We start from the raw sequence: 21616 nt of genomic DNA, 5'->3' as shown, positions 1-21616 counted from the left end.
ACAATCTGAATACTCGAATGTGGCCATTGAATCCAACCCAACCCGCACTTTAGATGGGACAGTTCCATGTTCTATCTTCGGATTCAATAGCCAATTCCGCCTCAGGCCCGCATGAGTTTTCCATAGAATACCAATAATAGAGCTTGTTCGATTGCTTAGTGAAAGCCAATGTTTTATTGATTCACCCGTTTCTGGTGGGCAGAGACGTAGAGAACCGGTTATTTTTGGTTGCATGAAAAAATTAAGGCATGAATTTACGGTAAAAGAAATTGCAATCCCAGTGTACGAGGCTACTGACATGTGCTTTTTTATACTCCATTTCTAGAAGAAACCGCAGCAGCCTTTTTTCATTTCCCTTCAAAATATGGGCGTCTCAGACTACTTGATTGCGCACGTAAAAATGCTAATCCTGACTAAGAGGGTATAAAAAAGGTGTAAAATTTACAACATGTTCACTATTGCAGCCCATAGTCATTTAACTCAGCATCAGCGTTCTGAATCCTTGAGCCATCATCCCCGGTCTCCAAATACTCTTGAAGCACTGGTAACATATAAAACGGAAGACACTATCATCTGTCGAACGCCAGTGTCTATCAACCAAAATCCGTTTCATTGTTCTTCTTTATGCGGTCTGAACTTCATTCTTCCATCATATCTTCCGCTATTTCGACGACAGGAGCAAACTGCAATAATTTTTCAGAAAAGTTAAATTTCCAGCTCTGTTTTCAACCCCAAAACAGGCTGAATCGGCAGTTTTGCACCTACCTCATCGTCTTCTTCGTATATGTCACCAGCAGTAGTATTCCCGAAGTTCCATCCCAAAGTGGTCTCAAGTTGCTCTTTCAATTTTCTCGTCTGATTAAACCAAAACAAACAAACAAACAAAAAATTATTGTAACAAGTCCCAATCTTGACTCATGCTACAGCAGCAGGGGAGGAGTTGGTATAACCTACTCAAGGATTATTAACAGAGAATCATATTAGTCTTTTCTGTGTCACGTTACAATCTAATTGTCCAAAGAGTATCTAAAACTCTTAAGATGGTTTCACTTGCAACGAAAAAAAACACCTAGGCTCTAGGAGAATTAGCAAAAAAATGCATCTATATCAGTAAGGATGGGAAACTAAAAATAATACAAAAATATGAGTATAAAATAAGACAACAGGAGTACACATACCCATGACAGAAGATCACCATCAACAACTGTTGCTTCTAGAACCAAGGAAAAATATTCCTGTATACAAATTCCACATACACATTAAGAGCAGACAAATAGTGAGAAACTGCTTGATTGACAATGAACTCAAGTTTAAGTCATTCCAATAGGTGATATTCAAGGTTTTATAACTGATGCAATATCTAATCAGTTCCAAAGAAGAATTAAAACATTTAATAGACATTGAAGTCACATTTCCACATCATTTACTGGGTTCTCATTTACTTGAACTTTCCCTGTATGACTCTTCTCATCCTAGTGAAATTTTTTTGATACACAAAAAAAATCTTTTAAAGATCTAATTTCATTAACAAAATGCAAAATTGAAGCAAGCTCAAGAAGGTCAAACGTTTTTCAGACATGAAACGAGAACTGATAATGTCATACTATACCTTGCAAAGGTGGCGGAGAAAGATGTCATCAGAGAGCCAAGATTCCTCTAAAAATACAGATCTACCCTTCTCCGAACCAATAGGCTTTTCATGTTCTTTATGAAACCCAAACTTTATTTGATAGTAGATCACCTTAATAAACTGCAAAAATGCCCAACTTCAGACAGTCATGGTGGAAACTAAATCATCCAATCAAAAGAATAAATTAACAAAGAAAAATCTCATTTATTTAGTTTAAAAGAACCTAAGAAACAAAATCATAGGCACAGCTAATTCACATATTGACAATGTCAACCCTACCTAACACCCCAACAGCCAGGTTGAGTCCTAAATTGGATCTTGAGTTGTCAACCACATAAAGTAGATGAGGAAAAGGTACATGGTTGTGAAGGGCATGTTTGATAGTCGTAGAATCTGATAATTAAGGAGAAATAAAAAGGAAAAGAGAGAAGAGATTTGAGAAGGCTGCAGCTGAAAGAGCAGCAGTCATTAGGGGAAAGTTGACCCCCTAACCCTCTTTTATTAACTCACTTAAAGACATTACATGGATAGTTCAAAATACCCATCGATCTTACATATCCCATAACTTGATATTATTACAACCTTGAATTAAGAAAAAATGTACGAAACTAAATCCAATAAACTTATAAAGATATCTAAAACTTATGAGGGTTAACATATATACATAGTAAAATAACCAATATGACCCAAGATACATAATTCAACTTTCCCTCGAGTTAGAGCGTATATCAAGGAGCCCCAGCTTATTACAAAGGATACTATACTCATGCCTTCTAAGAGCCTTGGTGAACACATCTCCAAGTTGATCAGCAGATCTTTCATAGAGAGTATCGATCATCACAACATCACGAATAAAATGGCAATCCACTTCAATGTGTTTAATCCTCTAATAAAACACAAGATTGCTAGCAATAAAAATGACAGCTTATTGTCACAATTCATCACCATAAAACCATCATTCTAAAATTCAATCTTAGTCAACAAAGATCTCACCCATAAAAGTTCACTCACTGTATGACTCATAACCATGTATTCCACCTCTACACTTAAACGTGCTATCACATTCTGCATCTTACCCTTCCAATTCACTAAGTTTCCTCTAATAAGCACAGAATATCCAATAAATAGATTTCCTATCTGACTTGGAGCCAATATAATTCACATAAGAATATGTCATAATCTACAAATGATAGATTATATAGTAAGCATTTTCCTAGAGCTTCCTTTAGATACTTTAGAATTCTTTGAGCCACTCTGAGCCTTCTTCAAATTCTCCATAAACTAGGTAAACACACCCATAGTGCACGCAATATCTTATCTAGTCACAGTTGCTAAGTTTATCAACTAGTCTTCTATACATTGTCTTGTCTTGAACCACTGAACTATCATCATCATAAAGAGTTGGAATTACCTCCAAGGGTGTCTCCACTGCTTTGACCTTCAATAATCCACATTCTTCTGACACATGTATAACATACTTTCTTTGTCAATAAAAATATTCCGGCATTGCTTTTAGCTACTTCAATACCGAGGAAGTACCTAAGGGATCCCAAACTCTTGTCTTAAAATGGCTATTAAGATACTTTTTTACCTCTCCTATCCTTTTGGTATCACTTCCTAACAACACTGTTGAATTTATGGAAAAGAGAAATACTTCATTAACTTATTATAATCAAAGTACATGAACCTTTATTTATAATAGAGGAAGGTAGTAGAGTCTAATTACAATAAAACTACCATTGTCCCAATTACACCCAAACTCTTAACACTTAAAAGATAATTCCTAGCATAATTAAATAACTCAATATAGATAAAAGACAAACATAACTCAAACTAGAACTCTTTTAGGACGTAACCATCAGATTAAGGTGCCTTTGTGAGTCCTTCTTGATCTTCCAACTTATGTGATAAGGATGCCAACTCGTGGTAATCATGGTGGGTCTAACTTCTTATGTGCTTGGGCCCATCTTGTGGGCCTTCCTTGGTCGTGTGGCCCATCTTATAATACTCTTAGATATGTGGGTCTTCATTGGTTGTGTGGACTTGGGCCTATCTTCCAACACTCCCCCTCAAGTTGGGGATGAGAGAACAACATAAACTCTCAGCTTGCTGCTATTGATGAATAGAATCTTTTTGTATAAAATGGCACATATTCCAATATACCTTTATCTTCCAACACTCTCCCTAATGTTGTTGCGTCCTTCCATGAGGCCCTACTGGCATAATATTAGTGAGAGTAAAAATCACTCATAGCCGGTAAAACATTGCTCCATACTCCAGTCCTAATGCTGGATGTAGGGCACACTCTGTCTTCTGTAGGTAGTGTGTCTATGGGCATTGCTCTGAAGTGTTCACCACCGTGTCCCTCCAAAGGACAACGACTTTCAAGTGGTAGGAGTAATAAAAGTCATTACAGGGGGGGTAGTGGGTTTATTTATAATGGTGTCCCAATCCGGATACCGACTCTCATGGTATCCCAACCGTGATATTTTTGAGAATTAAATTTATCATGGTGTCCCAATCCGGGCACCGACTCTCATGGTGTCCCAACCATGATATTTTTTAGAGTCAAATAAATTATGGTATGAGAAAAGGTATTGAGGTCACCTCTTCTTCAATAATTATGTCTCATCCAAAGAAACATAATAGTAGCAATTGTAATGTAACACGACCATCTTCCAACACATATAACATGAACCAAAATAATAAACCTTGTATGACCCATGAAAATAATCATAATCCGATATAAATATTTTTTCTTAGATGCATAAGCTTCATCTTTTGTGCTCCCCTTTCTTGAATATTTTGGTCACATAAACTTATCCACAGCATATGGAATAAAATACCTCTTTCTTGTATTCTTCTACTTCTCCCTCTCAAGCTGGGAGGTAATGACAGTGATCCCAACTTGAACAAATATCAAAAGATAAATAATCTGATATATTTCGGTCTCTGTCATCTGGCCAAACTAAGCACTGTTTCTCCTTTTTTTTCCAGCATGACCATTGACTCTTCCAAGATCAATATCTCCTCATACAAAACTCAGATCGAGAATTGGTTGAATAGGTAAGAAAATAGACTTATAGATATATCTTTTGATATATAATTCTCTATATAAAGTCTTGTTCTTGATAGCATAAAATACCTCGGAAGTTGAAGATTTTTGCTATTGCTCGAACCTTTTTTTTCAATCTGACCTTCGTTGCTTCAAATCTCGATTTCTCTTAGTAGGTAAATCCGATTGAAAATTGGTTGAATATGTAAGAGAATAGACTTACATATCTTTCTTTTGATATATATATATATATATATATATATATATATATATTTATATCATTTTAGAATCAAATATCTTTCCTTCAATATATAATTTGCAATATGATAATCTCAGTATAGAGGTGAAAAACTCAAAGCAAACTACAGGTGTAGGGACTGAAAAAAATAACTACGAACCTAGACTTAGAGTTTAGGGTCTAGAGAAAAGGTTCTCAGGATCTCTGTGGGTTGACCAAGTCAACTCACAGAACCCGCTCTGATACCATGTTGAATTTATGGAAAAGAGAACTACTTCATTGACTTCATTAACTTATTATAATAAGAGTACATGAACCTTTATTTATAATAGAGGAAGGTAGTAGAGTCCAATTACAATAAAACTACCATTGTCCCAATTATACCCAAACTCTAACACTTAAAGATAAGTCCTAACGTAACTAAATAACTCAATATAGATAAGAGACAAACATAACTCAAACTAGAACTCTTCTAGGACGTGACCATCAGATAAAGATGCCTTTGTGCGTCCTTCTTGATCTTCCAACTTATGTGATAAGGATGCCAGCTCGTGGTAATCATGGTGGGTCCAACTTCTTATGTGCTTGGGCCCATCTTGTGGGCCTTCCTTGGTCGTGTCCCATCTTATAATACTCTTACATATGTGGGTCTTCATTGGTCGTGTGGGCTTGGGCCTATCTTCTAACAAACACAATATCCTCTACGTATACTATCAAGATCATAATCACAAATCGGTCTTTTCATCACAAATAGGGAATGGTCAGAATGATTCCAAGAAAACCCAAAAAGTATGAAATTTTTTGCTGAATTTATCAAACCGTGCCTTCAGACACTATTTAAAGCCACAAATAACTATCTTCATCTACGCGCTTTACCATTCTCCCCCTAAGCAACATACTTTGGTGGTTACTCCATAAATACTTCTTCTTGCAAGTCGCCTTATAAAAATACATTTTTTTATGTCAAGTTAAAACAATGGCTTAGGAAACATGCAATAAGAACTGCATCTCCACAAATATGATTTGGGGCCCTCGTCTGAAACAACATTGTTTGGGCAACTTTTAGGACATGATGATTTTTTTTGCCAACCATTCTGCTATTGGGTGCACACACGAAATCTAATGAATAATACCCTTGGTCATATAAAATGAGTCAAATTAGTGATCCATAAACTCTAAAACATTATCAAATCTGAACAAATGAAGTGAACCATACTAAGTTTTTATTTCATAGTAAAAACTCAAAAATGCATCAAACACTTCTGATTTTTCCCTTAAGAGATACACTCAAGTAGTTCTAATGAACTTATCAATGAAAGACAAAAAATATTGATAACCAAAAACAGTGGGAACCCAACATGAGTCCTATACATTTGAATGAACAACCTGAAAGACACCTGAACTTCTAAAGTTTTGACTTGAAAGAAAGATACCCAATGGTGCTTCCCAAGCTGACACAATTCACACTAAAATGAAAGATTTGAACGTAAAGAAGGAAATAATTAATGTAGTTTGCTTGGAGATGGATGTCCTAACCGCAAATGCCACTTCTAAGGTGAAGTTGTCGCTTGTAACGCAGATGATGACTGCACTAGTGCACCTTCCAAGTGGTAATATCCCTCTTTTTCAAACTCTAAACCAATTGTCCTCCTCATCCTAAAATACACAATGAGTAAGGAAAAATCCCATGGAACTGTTTAAAGATTTAGTAATTTGACTTCAGATAATAGGAAACTTGGATACAAAAAGAACAGAGTCAAGTGACACAGAAGCAGGTCGAAAAAGGTCTACCCTACTAACAAGAGATGAGGACCCATGGGCTAGTGTAACAGGTTTAAAAAAAGAAGATTGACTCATAGAGGTAGATAAGGGAAGACATATCTAACACATGCATAGCCGCATCTGAATCAATCACCCACATGACAATAGGAGTCACATGAAGAGCAAACATTTATGAACAAGCTATTTGTAGTTGTGATCGATTGAAGGTTTGGCCAGACACAGATGTGGAGGTGAAATTAATTTCCCCAAGCACAGGACAAACTTGTGAAGTTCATCAAGGGTCCTTCAAACAATGCCTATCACACCACTTGTCACTACTTCACCACTTTCTAAAACACACGAATTTGCCCATGAAGGTTTCTCAAACTTATCCCAACACTTGTCAAAGAAGTGATTGCTTTGCCATAGTGGGCACATCTCCTCTCACCACGAGTATCACCACGACCTCAACCTCAGCCAACACTTTCCCCACCCATAGCTTTGACCACCCCTCCATGACTTTAGGGTATCTTGGACCAACTGGGAGCTGAATTGATGTTTGGGGCAGCAACATCTGCCCCTTTTGTAGCTTTTCCCCCCTTAGGAGTCACAACACTTTTGGCCCATAGAACTCAGTTGAATGCCTTTTCCAAGTTAGGAAAATCATTTGTAGCAAGTAATTGTGCCCAAATAGAATCAGTGGCCCCAAGTCCATCGGCCACTTGAATTTGGCTTTTCTCCTTGCGAAGGTCATCAACATTAGTAGCAAATAGATAAGAAATACTTTGCAACTCACTACAATACTCTGTAACCATGTGATCATCTCAACTCATGTTAAAATGCTTAGTAGACATATTGGTCTACTAAGCATAAGTAGACTCAACGGATTTGCATACCTCCTTTGCAGTTTCAAACCCCATTGACTTCATTACTAATATGAGGTTTCATACTATTAATCAACCAGATCATAACCTAGCTATACTCGGCCAGCCAATCTTCTATCATTGGGTGTGAGGATCATTTCGAAGATACTTTGTTTTTCTCTTGGCCTCAAGGAACATTCTAACTAACCTAGACAAATTTAGATAATTCTGCCTATTGAATTTAATAGAGATGATTTCAATAGTACTAGGGTCCTTAAATTCAAAACTCTCAGAAGTCCTTAAAGGGGGAAACCTCCTCTCTGGAATCAACCATAAGGCTACAGAAACTGCAACACACAACAATAATAATGGAACACACATCGAAAAACTAGTAACTGGGACCAATTTTTAAGCCTGGACAAGTATGGAGGGCTCCACACACAAAATGAGGGCACAGACAGCAACGAAGATCACACAGGAGGAAGAATAACCCTAAGGTGACCCCAAAAACAGCACTAACAGTACTCTGGAAGACAATTCCAGCTAATAGGAGGCTAATGCAGGCAGAAACCCAGATCTAGGTAGTCTGCATAGGCACAAACTAAGGAAGGAAACCCTCTTAGAGGCACAAAAACGTGTTAAATTGCTCAATTGGCTTTACCAGCCATCGATCCTAGAGTTATAACACAAGAAAGGAAGAAAAAAGATCTTACCTTTATATGCAATCAGCATGAAAACTTCAAAAGGTTCTTCCTTGTTAAAACTGCAGACTCAAGAGAAGGAAACAGAGGGCTAGAAACTTTCCTACAGGTGGATCTTGAGCACTGATACCATGTAGAATCTGATAATTAAGGAAATGTCAATAGAAAAAGAGAATAAAGAGACGAATTGAGAAGGCTGTGGCTTAAAGAGCAGCAGTGGGTAGGGGGAAAGTTGACCCCTTAACAATCTTTTATTAACTCACGTAAAGGCATTACATGAATAGTCCAAAATACCCCTTATTCCTACATATCTCATGACTCAATAATAATAACTTCGATTTCAGTAAAAAGTGTACCAAACTGAATGTAATAAACTCATAAAGACATCTAACTTATCCAGGGTAAAATATACATAATAAGATGACCAACAAGCCCCTAGATACATAATTCAACAATAGCTATATCCTGCACTTCAAACAAAAAAAAACACAAACAATGGCTATATCCTAAAAGTGCAAAAACGAACTTATAAAAGAATATCTATCTTGTTCATCCATTTTAGAACAACAAGACAGATCCAGTTGTGCTCCCTCTCAAAGTTAAATCTTCAGTTCAGTCTACCACTGACCTTCTGCAACTTGATCCAATAGCTAATAGAAATCAAACTTCCTCTTCTAAGCAAAGTTTTCTGATAATCCAGCCTGGCTTATATCCCATGGAAGATCAGGATTGAGAGAAACAGCTGACAATGTAATGATAAAGCCAACCCAGTGGAAAGGATCATTGAGGAAATCTCACAACATGTAATCTCTTGGGTTTGCTATCTTCCACATTTCAAAGACATTCTTGGAGGTTTGATTCGCAGCAAGTAGCGGTTGGTCTCCACTGTCGCTGGTCACAGATCCTGTCCTCATGTTGGATGGTTTCCCCCTGCCCATGCTAAACTCACACTCAATTTTGATGGATGTTCTAAAGGCAGCCCAGGTCTATCTGGTGTCCATGGACTTTTTAGAAGACATGATGGATCAATTGCACTCTCTGTCTCTGTGCTTCTTGATCCCACTGATTAAGCCACAGGAGAGCTCTCCACTTTCCTCCAATGCCTCAAGCTTTATAATTTTCACTTCACCAAGCCGCTAGAAATTGAAGGAGATTTTAATTCTGCAATCAGCTAGGGCAAGAAGGTTGCAAGCCTCCTTGGAGACATTGAAATGCATTTTCTGAAGTTGGTAATCTTGCTTGGAATCGTGTCATTTACTGATCTCATGCAAATCAATCACCAATGGTTTGGTTGATGTTTTGGCTAAGGAGGGTGTTGATCATCAACCTCTCGTTGTTAGGATCAACCCCTCTCAGTTTGTCATGCTCTTTGGGCTTTGCCTCTTGGCTTAATGAATTCGACTTTAAAAAAACAAAGAATATTTATCTTTACTTTTTGTAAATGTAAGCACCTACGTTAGCTTCTTCACGATCTCTGGAATTCAAATAAGCTGGTTTGTTTGTAGGCTACAAACTACCTTATCGCATGTGTATAGAAGCATCACAGGGATTAGTAAAATAGTAACACAACTGCAAGCAACCAGTTTATTTCATTACTTGACTCCATTTTCTCATACATTAGAAAATCAAGAAAACAAATCAGCTCCTCTGAAACTATACCTTTGTAAAGAGTTGACTCCTTGTACGTAGTGGCTGCAAAGAGAACAAGGACTTATTTGCATGAGACAAAACCTTAATCAGAATTAAACTGTAAAGATAATGAAAAACGTGCAACCATAATAATATTTAAGAAAGCAGAAAAAAAAATCTTCTTTCTCATTGTTGTCGCCTTCAATTATTTTCATTATTCATGCGTTTTGCATCAATTTCTGTGGTAATAAAATACATGGCGTATGCAACCACATGTAGGACTTCATTTGTAAACCGGTAGGCTCTGTTACTGGAATAACATTTTTTTTATATAATTTATAAATTATGAACCTAGTGAACCCCAATCAGACCTTAGAATTAGTCGAATTTCTGTTTTTACAATAAGTTGAGCAGTTTCTGTCATAAAATTGGATCAATTTTTAGTTTAGAGTCCAAAAGCATAACTTCATATTATTTGGATGTCCTATCACTCATCAATTCTAGAATCGGTTCTTAAACAAACAAGTCAGATTCTATGTCTGTCAAATAGACAATAACAAGTAATCAGAGGCTTTTTTTTGTTATGAAACAACTATAAATGGTGATACAGTACATCATACTGTGGAAGAGTTAGCTGAGAATACTTACAGACACAGAATCACTCCAAGGCTTTAGCTATTAGCAAGTTGTTAGAGACTGATTTTAATAGGAAGCAACTAACAACTATCAACTGAGATGCAGTACATCGCAATATGGAAGAGTTAGCTGAAATACTTACAGACACGAGATCACCCCAAGGCATTAGCTATTAACAAGTTATTAGAGACTGCTTTTAATACGAAACAACTAACAACTATCAACTGTGATGCAGTACACCATAATATGGAAGAATTAGGTGAGAATACTTACAAACATGAGATCAGCTCAAGTTTACTCGTGTTTACGAGCGAAGGAGGCTCAATTAAAAGAGGATGCTTAATCAAAAGAGAAGGTAGATGAATTTAAATAAAAATGACTTTCCTATTTAGACTCAAGTCATTAAAATAGAAAGTTCTAAATTGGAAAGTCTATATGCTGCAACTTTCTATTTCAAGCTTGTTGTAGTTAAAAGTTTCAACTAGAAGTAAATTGCCATTTCGATGGAAAGCTCTACTAAAATAGCAACTTGTCATTTTAGTTAAAAGCATCAATTAGAACGTCTTTGTTAAGTAGTAGCTTCTCTTTAAGTTTGGGACTTTGTTTCCAAACAAGAAAAGTCTAAAGTTAGCAACTTTACAAGTTCAAATTTGTTTCATGTTTTTAAATTTCCTTTCCAGCAAGTAGACTAGATTTAGTACATTCTAGTTGAACTCTATTTTCGACATATGGCAGCATAGAAGTTTCCTGTTTTGGTGATTTCTATGTCACTAGAGGGCCTTCTTATGTAGCTCAGAAACCATCTTTTGCCAATTGAATGAAGTTCCTAGTGTATATTCTCAACTGGATAAACTAATCCTTTTTGCTTTTATTCTGTATTTGCTGTTTTTCTTCATACTTGTAGTTTCCTAAGGTGTTGTTCAAATCTAGTACCCACGTCTAGAGGAAGTTTTCAACTTCACTTTAATCTACACCACTATACTGCGTCAAATTGGTGCTATAAAGTATTGCTAATCCACCTTGTATGGATGAGTACAAAATGTCTACCTGGATGGTAATCAACATCTGATTGCTGACTTGGAGAAAAGCAATGGAGCAATTGGAGGCAGAAAGAGTGGCAAAAACAAGAGCAGATAAATAATACCTTACCAGATGTTGATGAAATGTATAGTAACATAACTGTATTTTCAGTAGAAGTGGAAACTGTAATTTCATACTACAAAGGGTTTGATTAACTTCAACCTATTTAGTTGGTCCCATCTGGGAAACTATTATGTCTTTCAAGTTCAACTTTGAACAATCCACATTTTAGGTAGAGTTTGATCTTTCTCCCCTTCGGTATCTCTCCTTTCTTCAATAAGGTTGCACCAATAAGTCATTGAACTCATTATGCAAATCTCATAAGCATATTGTGATCCAATGAGTCTGCATAAGTTGATACATTCAAGCACTGAATCATGGAAGCTAAAATCTACTATATTCCCAATAGTTTGTTAATACATATCATAACAGGGCGAGCCATGGTAATGTGCTTGCAAATCCCAGGTTCTACCTGTGAGTGGATCAGATGACTCTAGAATAACTAGAACAGTGTAGACAAGCAGCATCCTGAATCTACAGCAGCAGCAAGATACCAACATCCAGACAAATTCTCGTATCAAAAAATTTTATGGGAGATAATTTTTGGTTAAGCAACATACTGGTACATTTTACCACCTTTGCACTCGAATATTCTCCCAATAAAGAAATAAACAACAACAACATATAAGAGAGATAAATTGCACTTACTGCCACAGTGCAGCTGAACAGAAGGCTAACTAATGTTTTCCACTGAAGAAATGCTTGAAGTGACTGCCCCATCTGTATTTTAACATGTCAGTTAATAAGTGAAGCAATATGAAAGTGACAAAAAACAGAGTTAGGTTTTAACACAAGCTAGTTTTCCCAGAAAACAGACCTATGTTAATAGGTTGAAGCAGACGAGATTGAAAAATTCATAAAGATTATAACTGAACCAAGTAAGCTTAGTCCAAGCCACCATGCATGTGAGGTAGTGGGCTTTAAGCAGGAGCTATAATGTAGAGAAACAACAAACTTCAAATTTTACCGAGCACCATTACATTGTGCTACAATATATTTAGTGAACTATTTCATGCCAATTTGATGTAAACTCTCATCAATACTGTGCTTGTGTCTGCACTTGCTACAGAATCTGGATCAATCAGATCCATAAATGGAACCATTCGGATCCAGGTCCCAGCATGAGTCAACAATGAACTTAACTCATTACATTTCAAAACAGATGCCTGTACTAGCAGTATTACCAGGAATGCAATAAAAGCAAATTGCAGCTCCCCAAGAATTAGATCTTCTTCACCTCCAAAATTTTTTGTGAGGATGGTTTCCAACAGTTGTGTCTGGAGAGGAAGAAAAATCATGAGCCAAAAGTATATATTATTTTCCAATTCAAAAAACCCATATAATAAATTATTTCCTAGTTGAAGAAGAATCTTCAAAATTCAAGAATATAAAGTATTCATAAGAAGTTTTTATGGAGAAGATTGAAGAATTAGTGAACATAATAGAAGCTTATAACACAAACAAATAATAATGGCAAACAAAAGCATAAGGTTACAGCTTAATGCAAACATATAAATAGGGGTGAAATTTTCCTGACCTGCTAGATCATGGCATGACATGGCACTTACAGCGCAAGAAATTTAGAGAAAAACACAAACTAAAAAAGAGTATGCCATATCAGCCACAAAGTTTTGTGATGTTCTCCCCAGCCCTCCCCATATTGTCTCTCTCACCTCCCTGTGATTCCCTTCCCTTCTCTTTTCACCTCTCCCTTCTTTCTCTTTTTACCTTTTTTTCTTCTCTTCTTCTCTTCTTCTCTTTCTTCTTTCCTGACCAGATTTCAGCAGCTCCTCCTTTGGTGGGAACACACTTCCAGACACAAGGAAGAGGAGAAAAAGAAGAAGAGAGAGAATGAGCGACAGAGAGAGAGAGGAGCAGGAGCAGAGATTTCAGCAAATGGGGAGGTACAAGACCAGCGAAAAATTATCTTATCTATAAAGACAAAGCTATTTCATGCACATTATCATTAAAAAAAAGTGATGTCATCTAAGCAGCTTTCAGACGTGGAACTCCAGAGTGGAGTAAGCATATATCCACTGCATTGCATGAGCAATATATTATCTCAATATTAAACCTTCCTATTTAGCTTGGACAAGATCTTTGATAGTAATAAACCTTAGATCAAAAACATACTGCAATAGGTTCATCCATTTACCATGGGTGAAGAAAGTTGTATTTAGAAAGTTTATATAGATTACATGGAATAGATCCCAAGACCAAAAATGCTTTCTATGCCATGCAATACCTGGTCTCCAGTGATTCAAGTACCTGGACTCTTATTACAGATAAAGAAGTCCCACATAAACAGCCTATTAGTTCATCTCAAATCACAAAATGGCTAATAGATATGATTGTTAGTTTTAGCTATTTTGGGACACAAAGACCATATTTATTTGGTTCTTTCACTATTTCAAGCGAGAAAATCTTTGCCAGATATGTGTTTTGGTAAACAGATATCTCACAAATGAAGAACAATTCTTACAACACAAACAAACAAGATGGGAGAAAGTAACCATTTACAATCATCAAGACATGGTGAGCTTTGATCTTGGAGACCATCTCTTAACATTTCTTTTATGCTGTACATTTATTGAAGTCTGAAGTCTTACTGAAATGTTATTCTTCTAAATTTTGGATGTTCTTTCTAAATCCAGGTGGGGAATAGTCCCACATGGATTAGTGAGTACAAAGATCTTAAGTTTATTAGTTAGGAAAGAGGTTTCCTAAGTTGGTTAGTCATTTTGGGATGGGCCTTGGACCCAACTTCACATGGTATCAGAGCAGGTATTCATATGTGAACCTACACCTAAATTATCCACCTGTAGAGCCACAAAAGAATGCCTACACCTAAATTATCCACTTGTAAAACCACAAAAGAGAGGGCCTACACCTAAATTATCCACTTGTAGAGCCAAAAAAGAGGGCATGTATGTAAGGGGGAGTGTTAAAGAATAATACCACATGGAATAGTAAATACAAAAATCTTGAGTTTATTAGTTGGAAAAGAGGCTTCATAAGTTGGCTAGTCATTTTGGGATTGGCCTTGGACCCAACTTCACAGTAAACTTAAAGCAAATACTGCTCATGGAATCCTTGAATATAAACAATCAATTTCATGGATTGCAAGTTCATTTGTCTACATTCTTTCTCATTCACAAGGATTCGGTACTATGGTTCAGAGTTACCAAATCCACATTACTTACTAATATCAATACTGTTTTTTACCAGTTCAGTTCTGGATATCTTAGGATGTATAAGTGTAGTGTGTAACCTAAGTTTAAATTGAAAATGTTCTCTCCATAATAGAAACCATGAGATAAAATCAGACTTCCATATATGCAATATTTTGACACTAGCTTAAAAATAAACAGTTAAAAGGAGTATCATAGTATCTGTGAAGTATCCCATTGAGAGATCCACACTGACTGCTGCAGAGTAAATTGAGAACATGCCCATGTTCACCTTATCAAGGTTCATTGAAGTGAGTTCCTCTCCTGAAATGCCCTTTTGTTTTACAATGTTTGGAATAATTGTGTAGTAGGATCCTCGCTTGTTGGGTTTCTCAATAGGCTTTGACCTTGTTGAGAATTTACTATGCTTTAATTGCTCCACAAGACGCTTTTCCATCGTGGTCTTAGGGCAAGACTCAAACAACTCAGCTTCACATGCTATAGAAATGTCTCCTCCAATAGGCTCTGTCAAGTGCAGAAACGACAAGATAAATAAGTGATGACGTAGCAGTACATGATTAATTGATATTAATTAGAACATATGATCAATGGGTCTTGTACTTATTATAATTAATAGTTGTTTTTTATTTTATTTTTTTCTTTTCAGGTTATAATCTATTCTAAGTGGGCATCTAAGGTAAATTAGCCACTTAAAAGTGGTTTCTTTTTTACATTTCCAAAGTCATACCATCAAGAATCTAAACCTTATATGGTGAATGGAACAACCAGATGTGAAACCTAGAACTCATCTCAGATCTACATTTAAATAATTAGTGATTGCGGGGTAAAGTGTCAAAGTAAAAAACAACATAAACAATAAATCTATGAGCCAGCCAATTTATCAGACAGCTTAATTATTTTTTATTATGAAAACAACCTGTGATGTTTAGAGAATTTTCATAGCACCATCACCTTTACAATGCAGTCTGATCTGGTCATTTTACTTTAGATGATATCATGGATGAAAAACAGCTACTGAGTTCTCTGGCTAGTCCCTGATTTTTAGCTACCTGAAGACATGCACTGGAAAGGGTTCCAATTTATCTTGCGACTCCAAATTAATTATTTTAAAATTGTTACAAAAAGGAGAAAACAATCAAAGAAAATTTTAAACTTTAATATGCATGAAAAATAACTATCACGCTCTGCCAAAGCATTAACAGAAGCAGGGGGTTCACCTATAATCACATACATCTAACAGCCTGTTAAATGTTGTCCAAGTCAACATTAATTAGATGATGCAGTATGTGAGTTACTTCAATAAGGTTTGTCATACTGTATTATTTAATATGCAGAGGTTGAGCAACTACTAACAATTAGTCAATCACAATCTTCCATGTCAGCAATCAAACAACTGGACCAGGAAATCCATATAATAGACCATGAAGAAAAGATTAAGAAGACATAAGAAAGAAGTAGAGTACCGATGCGTTTGATGATTTCCTTAGAGAGGTAATTTGAGAGCCGCTTCCACTCCCCATAATGTTCCAGAGGATATGGCCCAAGTTGATGGTCAAACTCCAAATTTTTGACTGCTTCACCATACCTGTTTTCCTGTGAGAAATACTACAATGACAACCTTCTAAAAATTCTTTTTTACCTCAACTGATACATCACTCTATCAAAGATTCAGAATTTTTTTTCTAGAAAGAACATAAAATTTTAATACACATAATGCACAGAAATCCTAATAATCAAGAAAACATATATGAGTACTTGCATTGTATTGATTCACGTGGTTTCATATAATCTGGACCTTATGCCTGTAGTAGAACAAGAAGGACACAGAGTGTGAACTGAAACACTATACGAACCTCTATGCCGTGTACAATATCCAGTAAAAAGATCCTAAGGTGTAAATCTGGCATGCACACAAGCAGGCCAGACCCATCAATTGAGAAGATACTCCCAGCTATTTGTACATTACCTCCTTACCAGTAATAGAACAATGATGCTTAAGATAGAAAGACTTGAGTGTGTGGTTAGCATGTTGTCTTAGTGAGTTTTGCGGATCATGCTATCCAGACAAGACTCACGTATGGCTCCTTCTCAGAGGACCAATACTTGCACATAAGTTCATAATCAGATGTTGAAACACTGGAGCATACTGCAGAATTCTTTGGATCCAGATAAGAAAATTACAAGGCCAAGCTAATGGATCTAGCATATGACAAATTTATAAGGAGGAAAAGAATTAGATATTGCTGATAAATGGCCAGAACAAGACACTGACAACAATGATGACGATGATGACAACAATGTGATGATATGATGATGACGACGACGATGATGATGATGACAAGTATGATGATAATGATGCAGCTTTCAACACCAGATCATGTCCAAATGACTACAACCTTTCATGAGAAATTTATCTAATAACCCATTTAGAAAGCCCAAGACCTGACATTCAGTGACCAATTACAGACACTATGGTCACAATTGTTAGACAGTGGCATGGGCCAAATTTGTGATATCATCAACTAGCCCTTAAGGGCTGTTCATGTTCTCCCTCTTGTTGTCATCAAAGTTACCAAAATAAGGCACTAAGCCCATACACCTGATTAGTTTCAATCTGAATATTTGTCAGCTTGAGTAGCGTATGTTTAAAATTAAGGTATATTTTTTATTGTTATTTTTATTGTCATTGTTATTCTTGTTATGTTATTGTTACTTTTAAAGCCTTCAAAAGCAGTAATTATGACTCTTTCAATTCATCCAAAGCAAACTTGCCTTCAAAGTGGCAGATCCAAATCAACTGCAAGCAAACGAAAGTTAATTGGAAAACAAGGACAAAATTATCTTGATTGATAGCAGACCTCATCTTCTGAAAGTTTGACCAACCGTTCTTCTTGTTGATGCCACTTTCTAACAATTACCTGTGGCATGAGAGATGGAAAAGGAGGCTAAGTACATATCTGACCTAGCAAAAGAGGCTAATCATATTGTTCCTCATAATTTAATTTGGATGGAAGAAACTCATCTCAGTCAGCCTTCATGTTTCCAGAAGAAAAAAGGAAGGAGGCAAATTTATTTTAAGTGAAACATGATAATAGTGTCATCACGTAGGCTACTATTCAGTTGCCCAAAAGAGAAACAGCATGCTCCAAATCTATGTATTCCTATAAATGCTAATTAGGAAGACATATATTCACATTAACTAGCATGTTCAAGCCAACTGTAGCTAATCTCTCGGTCTTCCATCACTCTATTAGCTAGTTGACCTACCACTTGTCAACCCCTCCATTGCTTCAGACCAATAGAGTCACGGGTCTAACATCCAGAGGTACTAACATTAGCACTTGTCATTAACAAAATTCTAGGTGTAAATTATTTAGTCGCTTAAGTAGACTTATTGATTCCATCAACTCAGTTAAATAAACATAATACATTTTTCTTGTAACATGCTCCGATGGTGATACCTCATTCCAACCGAGTAACCCCACTGATATTCAAAAAAGTCTTTAAACCAGTTATCTTTGTAGCAGAATATTCAAATCTCATGGACCTAGGAATTCAAAATTATTGTTTTTCTCTTGTTAAAATTGGTCAGTACCACACAAAACGACCAGCCAAAGTTTGGAGGTTTTTTTGGCCAACTTCCAACCCTAAGATTATTCAAGCTTACAAAAGATGTTTGCTGTTCTCCCACAACAACCCCTCTCGCTCTCACATAACCTGCATAAGACCAGCACATGAATGGGCCACAAAAAGGTGGATTTTTCCGCACCAACACTCCCCCACATCCAGGCCTAAACAAAACATCCAGCTCAAGATGTACACATGCACAGAACAAAAACCGATAGGCTTGGACAAAGTCCGGAAACATTTTCATAAACCCTATTCGAAGCCTGTAGTACATGTGGGGCAATTTTCCCACCAATAACTCTCTAAGACAACCAGCTCGTGGGCTTCAATAGGACTTTTACCCACCAACATTTTTTTTCACTTGCTCTATTATTATTCCATCTAAACTTAAATATAGGAGTTCAAAATGTTTTGTTCTTCCATCTCTTCCTCATACTGATACTCTTTTTTCTGATCCATCAACAGGTCAAACCCCTCAAAGAACATAGAAGCTAAACATAGTTTTTACAATTCCAAGCAGAGCAGGAAGAAGATCCATATATCTAAGACTCATGATCTTCCTTGGAACAAGAGTTAATCGACAATGTTGAAATGAAGAGTTAAGAAAGTTGATATTCGCTCTACAGAAGCTCATGAGAACAGGCCCAAAGCAAATTTTAATTGACACACATATACATGAGGCAAGATTATGAAATAAATACATGACCTACCTCAGATGGACCAGAGACAATAAAAAAGCCAATTACTGGTGAGAATTCACTGCCATCCCTGCATGAGGACAACTACATAAGAGAAGATAAAGACCAACATAAATAATTAAAAGAGAAGAGCCAGCACGTTTAGAGTTGTCAATGGAACTGACTTGAATCATGAATTTTGCAGAGAGATGGAACACTTAACAAGCTTTCACAAGTTAAAATTACACACAGACCCCCCATTTTTATAAATGTTTTAAGCCTTAGGATTCCACTATCTTGGGATCTGGCCAGTCTCTTTAATTGGGCATGCTGGCACAAAGCAATAACTCGTATTATAATAGCGAACAAGCAAAGCACATTCACAGAAGCAAGATAAAATATTCAGACCACCGTGATTTCTCTTACAGAGCCGGATGCCTGGCATAAATTTTCTGGTTTGCCCATTTGGCAAATTGTAAACAATGGCCCCAAGCCAGACCCAGATGAAATTTGAACTCTCTCCTTATCCAGCTCCCTTAAATCATCATATGGGAGATGATCTTTTGGACTCTAACAATTACATGGACAGACTGTGCATGGAGCAATTGGACTTGATAATTCAGACCAGGATAGGTGTAGGTTCTATAACCAACTCAAAATGAGACCACCTTCATAAATGACTCATTACATTTAAAGAGAAGCTCTAACACTTACTTGTCCGATGAACTGTAGTATACAAAATGGGGACCAGGAGGAATCATCTTTATACCCTTAAAATTGGGCCCAACAGAAAACATCTGCAAGAGACATCACTTCAACATTAACGTAGCCGTAAAATGAAACGAAGTCAACCAAAAAAAAAAAATCAAGATATCACGAAATTATGATGAAAATGAAGACCAGCGTATTTTAGACTTCAAATTGAACGTGACATTCACATAAAATGGAACTTGGTACAAGAACTTCACAAGAAAAACGCGCATGACCCAACTGATAGTCAAGACGGTAATCGACTGCTAACTAGAAATACAAAAGATACCCTATAATACTAAGAAGGCGAGTTGAACATGGATTCCTCTGTGAACAACCAAACGAGACAAGCTTTGTAATAAAATGAAAACCAATTCACAATAAGCAGATTAGAATGACCTGAGCATCAATACCCATGAGCGTGAATTGGGGGACGTCAAGAAGCAGAAGGGTGCCACCACGCTTCACGAGCTTCCCCGCAGTTTCAGGGTCCATTTTCAAGTTGAACATAGAAGATGGCTTATCCGGTTCACCTTCCATATCTCTGTCAATCCGATAATCTGATTTGAAAAGTGGAGGGAATTGAAAGAAGAAACCATACGGGACGGAAAAGTACAAGTTCGTTCGAGCTCAAGCAGGTTTCTGGAAGACACTCTTCATTAGAATGACTTACACAGCCTTTCCTGTGGAGCTCCTGCTACATTCTGGAAGACGCCTTAGTTGTTACTGTTGCTATGAAGCTATCAAGGCTGTACACGCTGAAAGCCGCGAATATGATAGCTGGTTATCTCGATAGCTTGTACATTGTAGACATACTCGTACACTCATTTATAACTACTAACCAAATATGACGGCCTTATTCCAAGTGGGATGGAATTACCATTTGAGGTTGGTTTCTTTGACTTCGAACCCTCCTCTTTAAACAAATATATAACTTGTCAAGAATGTCATCCAAGTGTATGAAAAAACAGTAGAAGGTATTTGAGTGGGTTGCTGGTTATTTTGCTGTTCACTCCGTAAGACGCACGAACAAAATGGTTTTTCTTCCCAATAGGATTTAGACCATTTACCACCAAAACAGTAGAGACGAGAATGGCTAGAGCGGGTTGACGCATTTATGTGGTTGAGCATGATCCGAAACCTCGCAGCTCCCAAAACTAGGGCCCACATGTTTGCAGCCCATCTAAAGACTACCAAATAAGTGTAATGGTCATGCTCTGTGAATGACTCGCGGGCTGCCAGTAGGGACAGAGGAACCAATTCTCAATTAGGAATTTTTCCTCATAGAATCAAATATGCTAATCGACTTTACCTTCTAAAGAAATAATATTTACCCGAGTCTTCCAGCAAATTGAGCACTGAAGAACCAAGTAGCGACGCGCCGCCCCACGTGATGGCTATTCACGCTGAAGGAGGGAGTAGAAGATTGCCAACTATGGAGCGAAAGTGGTCCATGATTCTTTCGATTTGGTCCTATTTGATTAAAGCAAAGTTAAACTCCACAGCCGGCACTTCCTATTTCTAAATCCATTTTCCGGAACATGGACACACAGCTTATCACAGGTCTCTTACATGGTTTTGGTGTTTGATAGAAGAAGACTTATACTTGAATTCGTCCAAGAAAGAATGGGCAGTTTAGAGTTCAGACAGATAATAGGACTCTTCATTAACCTTTTTAGGAATGTATTAACTCAGTTTTAATAATTGTGTCGGATATT

The 21616-nt window shown here is 36.8% G+C and overlaps 1 protein-coding gene across 1 annotated transcript; it reads right to left on the bottom strand.

Annotated features, from left to right (window-relative positions):
• Positions 1 to 306: 306 nt before the first annotated feature.
• On the bottom strand, positions 307 to 20615 carry LOC137936833 (uncharacterized). The gene is made up of 13 exons (XM_068781737.1): positions 20298 to 20615; positions 19863 to 19945; positions 19182 to 19239; positions 17703 to 17762; positions 16308 to 16437; positions 15116 to 15348; positions 12838 to 12930; positions 12302 to 12373; positions 9908 to 9940; positions 1610 to 1750; positions 1179 to 1235; positions 766 to 855; positions 307 to 683 (listed from the first exon to the last, which is right to left on the bottom strand). The coding sequence occupies exons 1-13, from the start codon at positions 20436 to 20438 to the stop codon at positions 639 to 641; spliced, it is 1236 nt and encodes a 411-aa protein (XP_068637838.1). The 5' UTR covers positions 20439 to 20615; the 3' UTR covers positions 307 to 638.
• Between the last annotated feature and the right edge of the window lie 1001 nt (positions 20616 to 21616).

Source organism: Aristolochia californica, unplaced genomic scaffold (genome assembly GCF_029961685.1).
Source record: "Aristolochia californica isolate CCGP_79_NKW_82.1479 unplaced genomic scaffold, dmAriCali1.0.hap1 SCAF_7, whole genome shotgun sequence".
In the NCBI taxonomy this organism is placed as follows: Eukaryota; Viridiplantae; Streptophyta; class Magnoliopsida; order Piperales; family Aristolochiaceae; genus Aristolochia; species Aristolochia californica.
This window is presented reverse-complemented; position numbering and strand designations above follow the sequence as displayed.

What these genes read in the sequence shown, in the direction of transcription:
- LOC137936833 (XM_068781737.1), bottom strand. Translation starts at nt 20,438, where the DNA reads ATGGAAGGTGAACCGGATAAGCCATCTTCTATGTTCAACTTGAAAATG. An exon ending in TTGTCTCTGGTCCATCTGAG is followed by an intron (nt 17,763 to 19,181) that starts GTAGGTCATGTA and finishes CTCATGCCACAG; the next exon opens with GTAATTGTTAGAAAGTGGCA. An exon ending in TATACGAAGAAGACGATGAG is followed by an intron (nt 684 to 765) that starts GTAGGTGCAAAA and finishes AAATTATTGCAG; the next exon opens with TTTGCTCCTGTCGTCGAAAT.